The sequence below is a fragment of the Gastrolobium bilobum genome, unplaced genomic scaffold (genome assembly GCF_033153095.1).
Source record: "Gastrolobium bilobum isolate Gb01-03AN ecotype WA unplaced genomic scaffold, APGP_CSIRO_Gbil_v1 utg39686, whole genome shotgun sequence".
Classification (NCBI taxonomy): Eukaryota; Viridiplantae; Streptophyta; class Magnoliopsida; order Fabales; family Fabaceae; genus Gastrolobium; species Gastrolobium bilobum.
This window is the reverse complement of record NW_026895111.1, coordinates 127,444-138,653: the sequence shown is the minus strand read 5'-3', so window position 1 is coordinate 138,653 and position 11,210 is coordinate 127,444. Positions and strand designations below refer to the sequence as shown.

Sequence of the window (11,210 nt, the reverse complement as noted above, 5' to 3'; positions counted from 1 at the left end):
GAAGACGCTATGACATGGACTGGCCAATTTCCATCACAGAACTTGGATCAGGTTGATGTCGATGACACAAGAACACCTTTACAATTATCACGACCTTTCACGGATGATGACAATCCAATTGTCCTTGCTAATCTAAACGAGGATGAAGAAATGGAAATATCATAATACTTTGCCTGAATATAGTTATAACTTGAGCAGATTACAATTTTTTTTGGTATTGTATTGTGCTTAAGGTTAAGTGGTGTTTTTTGTTCACATCACTACATCATTTTTTGTGATAAACAACTTATGGGATTTGCAAGCAAAATATGTAAACATTATGCTTTAAATAGATCAAAATATGTACATAAAATTAAAATGTCTAAAATTCCCAGTACATTCTGATTTGCAGGTATAATATGCGCAAGTTAAAGTAGCATGTTGTTTTTCACTGATTTAAATTTTAAAACAGAAATTGTCATGTTGCTTTTTGCTGGTGTTACTAATTACCAGGGATTTTTATGTTCTGTATCTATAAATATGTATGCTTGCAAACATTCTTATGTAAGCAGGACAATGGCACGTACAAAGAGGTTCACTAAAAGGACCAACTCGACAACCTCCAATGCTAATGAACTCATAAGCAATGAACAAGAACAGAACATAAACGTCCAACTTACGACTGAAGAACTGAATAGTCAGCCACATCACATAGTGGTCCACCAACAAGTTCCTTCTGCTCAATCTGCTGAATCTGCTCCTACACATGCTGCATCTTCATCTGCTCAACCTACACCAGCAATATCTCAATCTGAATCAGTTGGTCGTCAATCTGAGGACTCAAATCCAAGACCACGAAACCCTTCCCAAAGGACATGCAACAAGTATTGGGTTGTTGATGTGTTAGGTAACTCCGTCTGATTTACCTGTATTGCATTCTTATATAATGATATACTTGATTAAACATTCTCACTTATATGTAATTTTCATTTTTGGCACTTGCATTAACAACAATGTAATAGCTGATAATGGAATGGCTGATGAGGAGAGATTACGTGTGCGGGATCTTTTGGTACTTCCTCCTCATAAGAGGGTAGTTCTTGAATGGAATGAAGACAATCAACCTGTTGGGGAGGCTGCTGGCCTATTCGGTGGTTTTTTGGGACACATTGCATGTAACCCTAACATATTCCCTATAAGTTATGCAAGGTGGCCTGACGTACCTAAGATCTACAAGGACGATGTTTGGGTCAGCACTATTAAGGTCAGAATGCTTTTTTTATTTTCAAATAGGTTCCTGTTGTAATTATATTAATATTTACAATTTTTAGCTCACTTTTCTCTTGCAGAAGAGATTCGTTATGGATAATGATGACCACTACCATTATTGTATGGGCAACATGGGTAAGAAATGGAAAGACAATAGGTGGAGACTAGCCAATGAAATATATGAGAAAGATAAAACTTTTCAGGAAAACCTTGATCTTTACCCTGAAGGCATGACAAGAGAACAATGGGCAAGTTTTTTGACATACAAAACAAGTGAGAAGGCAAAGGTAACGAAGGATGCAAAACTGCCTTTGTATGTTGCTGTCACTTGTATTCAAAATTAATATGTTAATTATTTTGTTTCTTCCATCATGCAGAAGTATAGTATTATCAATACTGCAAATAGACAGAAACAAACAATCCCACACACACTTGGCTCAAAGACGTTAGCAAGGAGGAAAAGGGAGCTGGTATGGTTTTATTAAAATGTTTAATCTTTTATTATGTCACTATTTTGCTTCTGTAATTAATGGAAATAATGGGCTTGGTGTCATGGCATTTGTCAGGAGATACAAGAAGGACGCAAATTTAGCAGAGGTGAGATGTATGCTGTTTCTCATATCAAAAAGGATGGCAATTTTGTGAATGAGGAAGCTAGGCTAAAAAATGTATTAACACTTCCTTGTAATTTGTTTTTATATCAATTTCTAGCTTTGAGGTACACTTATACAAGGTTCTCATGCCCTGTATGTAGGATAATTTAATTATAGAGATGGATAAAGCCAATTTCGAAGATGAGGCTTTTGTAAATGTGTTTGGGAAGGAGCACCCAGGTCGAGTTAGAGGCATGGGTTTTGGGGTGGTCCCAAGCCAAATCCGTAGAACATCTACCAGTTCAGCCTCAACTTCTTGTAGTGGTCCTACACAAGCTGAGTATGATGCCCTGAAAGGAGAATTGGACACTATAAAAGGCAAGATGGCTGAGTTTGATACATTGAAATCGCAAATGGCACATTTTATGCAAAATTTTGTTGGCCACTCACCATCTAATCAGGTATATGGCAGTTTTTCTGTAAATTGCATATTCAGTTTGACTATATTTTTTTTTCCTTTGTAAAATTTGTGCTATTAGTGCAAAGCATTTCAGGTTGTGGTGTGGCACCATTGTCCTTTGGCTATTCTGATATTGTTTTCATTCTTCAGATATTTATCATTTATTGAACTTGAATCGACATTGTGCTTAAAGTTTGGTAGATATATATATATATATATATATATATATATATAGATATATGGTAGGCTTTTCTGCGAATTGCACCTTCAGATTCACTATTTTTTTGTTTCCTTTGTTACCTCTGTGGTACTAGTGCAAAACATGAAGGTTGTGATGTGGTATTAATTATCTTTGGCTATTCTGATATTTTTTTCATTCTTGATATATTTATCATTTATTGAACTCGGATTGACAGTGTGCTTAAAGTTTGATACTGTTCCAAGTTGAAAAAACTGGAAATATGGTTGTTGACTGTTCCAACTTGAAAAAACTGGAAATATATATATGGTTGGTGACTGTTCCAACTTGAAAAAACTGTTCTATATATGGCTGCACTGCCAATATTGTTATTTTTATTGGAAGATGAATTACAATTGTTTTTTTGGTAAAATCTAAGTTTCCATTGTACTTGATATATGTCACCACACCTGCTATATATGTACTCCACTGTTGGCCTTGTAGTGTTGTGACATTATATAGTCTGAACTTCATAGATGCTGATTCCTTCAGTTTGCATAAAAAAATTAGGAATGGATTATATGGTTGCTGGGATACATATTTAGTTTGTATGGATTATATGGTTGCTGGGATAAAGATTCAGTTCTGTTGGATTATTAGTGTGTATGGATTATATGGTTGCTCAGTTGCACTCTCTAACCTTGTTAAGTAATTCGTTATTGTTCTGTTCTACCTACTTATGGTCAGTTACTGCTTATGTCACTGATACATTTACCTAGAGCTGTTACCTCAAGTGTATATACTCCAGTTTTGTCAATAATAGAAATCTGATTAATTCTCAACCTCATTTTGCTTTATATTTTTTTTGCGTTTTCTTAACCTTTTTCTTAAAATTAACTTATGGATTAATATATGTTTTCTTTTTTCCTAATATATCAGGTTGTTGACTTGGGCTCTCCTGGAATCAGAAAGTCCTCCCATGCTAGTCATGACCCTTCTGATGGGCCAACTATATCAAATCAAGCACCCCAACCACCACAATCCTAATTTCACATGATTTGGTAGGTGTTCATTGAACCACTGTATTTTGGATATTTCAGTGGTTGTACATGGAATTTGGTCGTTTTGGAGTTTAACATTGTTGGTTGAATTCCAATGTTTTTCAAGTTAGGCAGTACCTGGATCTTTTTTTTTTGATGTAATTGATGACCTTGGTACGTTCTACATGCAACCAGCTTGGTCTGTTTTGCTTTTGTATGTTAATTAAGCTTTGGTCAATATGTATGTCACTGTTTCCAAACTTAAAGAATGAATGATGTTTACTTTTTTGCATAAATATCCTCGATCCATGCATGAATGTTTATAAAGCCTTGATTAAAATAATACTATACTTTTTTGACAGGTTATCTATTTTGGTTTTGAATATTAACCTTTGGTAAATATGTTTCGGAATTTAAAGATTGGAGAATGTTTCTAATGTTTTTGGGGTTATGCCCTCCTTACCTAACAAAAAATTGTTTACTTTTTTCTTTACTATTCTAATGCATCAATGTTTATAAACCTCTGATTAAAATAATAGGGGATTTTTTATTAAAACAAAATAATAATTCAAATTAATTTTAAGCTTTTTTAAAAATATTAAAAAGTTTAATATTGGCGGTTATAAAGACCATCCGCGAACTCCAACACGAGGCGGTTCACCCACCGCCAGAAATTATTTCACATTTTTCCGTAAACTATGCTGACCGAGTGACAAGTCACGTTGAACGTTGCTGTATGGAAATAGCAGGCGGTTAGCCTAAACGCCATAATTTTTTGCCGACTACATAAACCGCCCTCATAAGCGTCGAAATATTGACATCTTTGGCGGTTAGTCTTACCGCCTGCAGCTGAGAATTTCATCATTTTTGGAATATCCTACGACGACCTTACCCGACGAAAGAACCGCCCTTGTTATACTGTGGCAGCTGTTCCAGCGGTTTTTCTAAACCGCCTGAGAATGACGTCTCGACCGTGGTAACAAAGGCGAATTGTCAACCGCCAAATGAGTTAAATGCAGGCGGTTTTGACCGCCTCTGATAGACAAAACAACCGCCTTCATTTGCACAGTTTGTTGTAGTGACATCGTCTTCGATCAATACTCTGCTCTCACTAAATTATAGAGCTCCCACTTGACCAGAATATACAGAGAAAAAAAAAGAACATTAGTCTAAAATGCCAGCTACAGATAACTGAATCAGAAATCCTCATCTAATTTAAAAAAGAACACTACGCATACATAGCTTCCAACCAGCTGATTAAGCAATCAATGCTAGAAAGGGATCTCAAACCAACCTCTCTGCCACAGTTACATTCTCGCCATAGTTTGCACCCGAAAGCCAATTATTCTCGTCTTTACACCAATTGCGAAAGAGACCCTATGTGAGCGCTCACCACTTGTACCCGACTTTCAATTTTTCTTCAAATATAAGGAATATACATATAGGGGTTGTCATTTCTACAGTTGCTATATGTACAACAATTAAATTTGGGAAATCATAAACATACAAAAGTGAGTGAAAACATTAAATGTGAGGAATCAATGATCAAGATTAATTGTTGTACATACAACAACTGCATAAATGATTATACCATACATATATAACCATACTCACGTTCAAACGATAATTTCTACACTTCATTTTACCCAAAACAAGCACAAAACAACAACTCGTCCAAATGATAAGAAATGCAATTACCTTTGGAGATTGGGAGAAAAACTCCACTATTCTGTCTGTAACATTGTGTGATTTTTCCATTGGTTCTCTGAATCCCTTGCAAGCCACCCTTCCTCTTCCCTCGAGAACCAATGCTTTTTATAATTTTCACTACGTTGCCTTCAAAGCATTCCACCTTGAATCATGAACTCATACTTTCTATCATTTGAACAAAAACAAGAAATACCAAACTTTGATACTAGTTGTTACGAAATAAATCCAGATCGATATTAAAAACAATAGTGCAAGATTTATTTCTATGCAACAGAAACATCATTTAGTTATTTCTTTCATCAAAATATAGCAAAAATCAACAACAAAAAAGTATAAATAAAATCACAAAACCCCGTATACACCCTCCCACAATTTCTTATACAACATATATGATAATGCCTATTTAATTCTCTGAAGGTTGCATATAATTTTTATATACTTATAGTGTAATATATATTATATATATTTAATGGTTAAACTTTACTTGAAAATAATTTGAAAGCTATTTTTTTAAAGAAAAAACAAAGTAATTCCATCACATATGATTATTTGACAGAGCTGTTCACATGTGTGGGGTCCTCTATGACCTCACTACCGCTATTTTTATCACACGTTTCATTCCCTTCTTTAATCGTTTTTTTTTTTTAATGCTTTATTTCTATTTTCTTTTGAGAGAGGGCATAAGGCATCAACCAAGTATCTCCGACCGCATCATCATCTGGTCTTAGTCAATTATATAGTTGAAGATTATCCAAAAGACACAAAAAGAAAGAAACAACATGGCATTCCTCGCTTGGCCAATAACTATCGTATTTACATGGAATTAACATTACATTCACACAAACAATATATTCCATATGAAGATGCCAATCGAGACTCAAATAATTGTTCCAATGCTGGCCAGCTCTTCTTCCTTTTATAGCGTCATCACTCACTAATCTCTTGCAATTTACAAAAAGCTACCAAAACACAAAAGTGGCAACAACATAAAAAAAAGAAGTAGACACACTCATCAAATCTCTACGTTCTGCTCCCAACAACGTGGGGCTTCTCGAAACCACCACATGCATGTAATCATCATTCTTCTCTCTTAATACTAAAAACTAAAAAGAATAAACATGACGAAATGGCCAGTTCTTATAGTTCAGTACGTGAAGGAAAGGGGAAATATTCAGAGCTTTATTGTATATAGCTAATAACTAAACGACGTCGTACACAATATGATGTCCATATATGCACATATTTCCCTTTTCTTTTTTCTCTTTTTTGTTACTATTTACTTATATAAGAATAAATCTTTAATGCTACGATGCATTTAAAATTCACTGCAATTTTTATTTATTGTGTGATATATGGACAAAAAGCATCACATCATCTGATCAAGTATCATTTAATTTTTGTTTTCTTCATATGATGTGAGTTTTTTGTTCACGTATCACAAAATAAATGAAAGTTGCACAGAATCTTTCCACTAAATTTATTCCTTATATAAACGACTACTCATAATGCTTTGCTTCTATTGTGAAAGCATGGTGCCTAAAATCCGATAAAGATCCGAAAGTTTGGACCGAAGGGTCATGGATTCGGATCGTAGACGTTCATTTTCCACGGATAGTAGGAAATGGTGGTGCACGGTCAAGCATAGCCGGTTTTTCAGTTCTTGGTTTTCTGTTCTGAACCGGTTCACTTGGTTCGTGAGGTTATCTAAATGCCTCTTCTTTCTCCAGCGGGACCGCCTGGCTGACTCCCGGTTTGACTTCATTCGCCTTAGCTTTCTCTCGTGCGTCGAGTAAACCGCCCGGTTCGATCCTTGTGAACCGGAACCTGGGCTGGCCGGGTCTTCCGGTTCGTGAATGAGGGTAAACAGCTCCTCTACTTCACCTGGTGGGAACATGGTTTCGAGAAGACATGATAACTTGACCTCTTCGTTGTCGTGGAAGAACATTGCTGCAGAAGCAATTAGCAAAAAAAAACCGATAGTTTCAAAATAATGAACCGGAGGGAGGAGAGTTGGGGAAAAGGGAAGAACGGAAGCGTAGGGGATGGGTATTTAAAGAAGGGGAGGAGCGCCAACTTGTGGGGTCTACCATAGCAAAAGATATTGGAAACTAAAGGCCGCATTAACTTGTGGAAAGAAAAAGCAAAAGTGGGACTTTGAGATGTACGTATGGCTGTTTTTCTACTGGCCTACTATTCAATTCCATGCAAAACTTTAAGGTGGCATGGTGGTGGGGGGTTTCATCATATGAAAAGCTTTTTTTATTTTTATTTTTTTGTTATGGTAAAGTAATGGGGTCCTCTGGGAAGAGTAGCTTTAGCTTAATGACGAAGGATCAATGAAAAACAAAAAAATGTGCAAAAAATTGGATTAGAAAGTTACCGGACACGACTAACTAATAGTGCGCCGAAGTCATTTTGAACACGCACATGTAAGGTGAAAAAGACAGTGAAAGTTGCCTCCAAAAAACATTATCGGAAAAATTAGTATGGTGAAGTTGGACTAATGAATGTTTGGTACGTGGAAAATTGTACCTAATTAATAGCCTGGCTATATATTGTGGTTGTGGCTACAAATTAGTTCTTTTCCGCTCCCAAGTCCCAACCACAATACATGTACCCACGTCGTTAATTGAAGACTTCAATCAAGCACTTTGAACGTTTACACACAACGGAATAAAAAATCCAGAAACCTGAGTCACAATGAAGCATTCGTCATAAGTAAAGGAAGGGCTTGTGAGCTATAGTTTAAATTCCTTTCGTGTTATAACAAGCTACCGAAATGCATTAGTCGCTATGTGCTATGTTTATGTTAGAGACATAATATAAAATTATTGAAAACTCAATACTTAAAACTTGAGCTATTAGGTGAATTGATTACTTTACGTGAACTAGTTTCAATCTTGATATGTTCATTTTACTGATACAAAGTAGCTTGATCCTATCATGTGTTATTTAATATAAAGAATTTTAACCATTAATAATCAAATCAGCAGCGATGATTGTATAACTTCCCATCCTTATTTTTTTCTTCTTCTCTTATTACTATTAATTCATTCTTGTATAGTTAAAATTTTCTCACATGACATGATCATGTTAATTAATACATAAGAGGATATTGTCATATTACTATATACATCATCGATCCTCAATAATTTATTTAGTTAAACAATGAGAGGAATATTCTTGGGTAGTTTTCTTTGTTCATGAGCACATTCTAGGGTAAAGGGGCAGTTTTGTTTTGGTTGGCAGTTATTGGTTCCCCAAAATATTAAAGCCGCATTGAGTGGAGGATAACATGCAATCCTTTCTATTGTCGTTTTAATGAACCGTGATTAATTTAATGATCGCAAAAAAGAGAATTTAGCAACAGTGTCTTTTAGCAAGCCAATGCAAAGTAGTTAGCATGTGCTGCAAGTAAATTTTAATAGAAAGAAGAAGTAGTGTCATTTGGATGCAACTTCTCCTTTTGGGATTTATCAACTCTTTGCACGTTGTCTTGTATATGCAGACTCGATCGAGAGTGGAGAGCATAGCCTGTTTCCTCCAGTTTTACCTTCATACCCTCCTTGAAGTGAGGATTCCCAATCATATTCATCTCATGCAGTTATGTTAGTTAGTTCTTAATAGTGGGCTTGATTATAAGGCGCACTCATTATCATAATAAGCACTCTTTTATTTATCTATTCATTTATTTTTTTTGTTCTTTCTACTCAAATCAGGACAATTTACAAGCAAGAACGGTCAGGGAAAGAATTACGTATATAATTTGCTTAAATTATTTGGTCCATAAAAGAACAATTGTCCCGGGCATTAACACCTAAGTAAAAACTAATTAGTTGTAACGTACATGTCAAACTCGTCCATTTTTCTGTTTATGCCGAAAAAAGAGAAATGCTCGTCCTTCTCACTCTTTAATGTTAACCACTTACTCCTACTATAAAGTACTTATGATGAGTCATTCATTGATAAATTTATATTGTAGTTTTTTTTGTAATAAAAATCCATTTTATTGTGGCAATAACTCGCAGCAGCTTGGCTTCTGAAGTGGCGGTTCACTTGTCTACCTGAGTAGTTTTTAATCAAAGAAACAAATTATCAATATGAATTCATAAAGCATTTAAATAAACAAGTCGTTGTAGTATAGTGGTGAGTATTCCCGCCTGTCACGCGGGTGACCCGGGTTCGATCCCCGGCAACGGCGAGTTTTTTGATTCTCTTAAGTTTTAACCAATTGTTGCGCTTTTCGTTTGGGTCGTATTTTTCTTTGGGTTCAAATAGAAGGTGAAATAGCCCAAATAAAAAGGAGCTGAACTAAGCCTTTTCTCATAATGCTAAACTGGGCCCTTATGAAGTATCCACAAAGGCACCAAGTGGTAATTGAAACAGAAGTTTGTAGTGGCAAAACTAGTCCCAACAACTCTGGAGCTTGCTAAATATAATAAAGTTTTATAAATATAATTTGGGTTTTGATATGGTCTCCTAAAAGCACGTGTTAAAAAATAAACTTAAAATTTGATGTTTTTATCAATTACTTAAAAAGATAAATTAAATGCTTTTAGATTTTTTTCAATGGGTTAGTTTTCTGAACAATTGATTAGTATCATGTTAAACTAAGGGCACTTGTATTTGATCATAGACCAAGCGTGAGGGAGTTCAACATTTTTATGGAATTTATTTTTTCTTTCAATTTGTGAATAAGGAAAGAAAGGAAAAGAGTTGGAAAGTAATAGGGAGGATAATTCCCTTTGATGAAGTGAACTACATCACGAAGACTATATTTATGAAATTTTTATATCCTTTGTTTTATTAGCTAGGTAGTTTTTTTAAATCTTTCATTTAAACGTATTTCATGCATATTTAGGAGTGGCAATTCAAATTGACAGGATACAACACGGCACGAATTCAATAAAAGTAGGTGTAAAACACAAATTTTCATCGTTGTGTTTGTTATCCTTGTACATATTAAAGTAGGTGTAAAACATAGAGATAAAAACACACACATCGGTAAGAAAATAATAAAAAAATATTTAATACTACATTTAAGAACAACACTTATCTAATACTCGTTAAAATAAAAATTTTAAAAGAGTAAAAGTGAAATACATATTATTTATATTTTATTATATAAAATTTCATTATTTTAATTTATGAGGAGGATATTTTTATTACCAAAGATATTCACTACCTATCTAATCACCATTAGATTAGAGATAAAACTTTTAAACATTCTCTCTCTGATCCAATGGTGATTAGATAGATAGTGAGTTGATAATGAATTTTTTTGGTAGTAAGAATATTTTCATCTTTATTTATAGCATAAAAGTTAAATTAATAGTTTCTTTCCTTTTTTATTAAACAACAATAAATGAAAATTGAAATCTTTATCTATATTCGTTTTACGTGCAACAATGACAAATATATGGTTATGATTCTCCACATTTAATGTTTTTTTATCTTTTGTATGATTATGATTCTCCATATTTAATGTTTTCACGTATATATATGGCAAGTATTTGACTGTTGCACGTACAACAACTGCAGAAATATAAACCTCTATATGGTAAAATCATTTCTACAGCAGTTTTACGTAAAACAATGACAGATGTATTGTTATGATTCTCCATATTTAATGATTTCATATTTTGTATGATCATGATTTTCCATATTTAATGTTTTCACGTATATATATGGCAAGTGTTTGACTGTTGCACGTACAACAGCTGCAGAAATATAAATCTCTCTCTCTGTATATATATATATATATATATATATATATATATATATATATATATATATTATATTTATATGGGTTTATCATTTCTCAAGCTGCTTGAGATAATTTTATCTCTGGCTACTAAATAATATCCGTACAAAGATGGTTCAATGGTGATAAAGGAAGAGAGAGAAAAAGGGAATCATAAACATTCAAATGTGAATCAATTAATATAAGAAAATAAATAAACAAAACGACGTAGTTTGGG

The 11,210-nt window shown here is 34.0% G+C and overlaps 2 protein-coding genes and 1 non-coding gene across 3 annotated transcripts; 2 read left to right on the top strand and 1 right to left on the bottom strand.

Moving 5' to 3' along the window:
- The first annotated feature begins 555 nt into the window (after nucleotides 1-555).
- LOC133310748 (uncharacterized) lies at nucleotides 556-3,526 on the top strand. The gene is made up of 7 exons (XM_061511768.1): nucleotides 556-886; nucleotides 1,002-1,243; nucleotides 1,329-1,535; nucleotides 1,626-1,718; nucleotides 1,815-1,916; nucleotides 2,003-2,302; nucleotides 3,419-3,526. Exons 1-7 carry the CDS (start codon nucleotides 556-558, stop codon nucleotides 3,524-3,526), a joined length of 1,383 nt encoding a protein of 460 aa, XP_061367752.1.
- A 3,219-nt stretch (nucleotides 3,527-6,745) lies between these two features.
- On the bottom strand, nucleotides 6,746-7,174 carry LOC133310672 (basic leucine zipper 4-like). Its single transcript, XM_061511668.1, has one exon. The coding sequence runs from the start codon at nucleotides 7,172-7,174 to the stop codon at nucleotides 6,746-6,748; it is 429 nt and encodes a 142-aa protein (XP_061367652.1).
- Nucleotides 7,175-9,358: 2,184 nt separating this feature from the next.
- On the top strand, nucleotides 9,359-9,430 carry TRNAD-GUC (transfer RNA aspartic acid (anticodon GUC)). Its single transcript has one exon. It is a non-coding gene; the product is annotated as a tRNA-Asp (tRNA).
- Nucleotides 9,431-11,210: the final 1,780 nt, after the last annotated feature.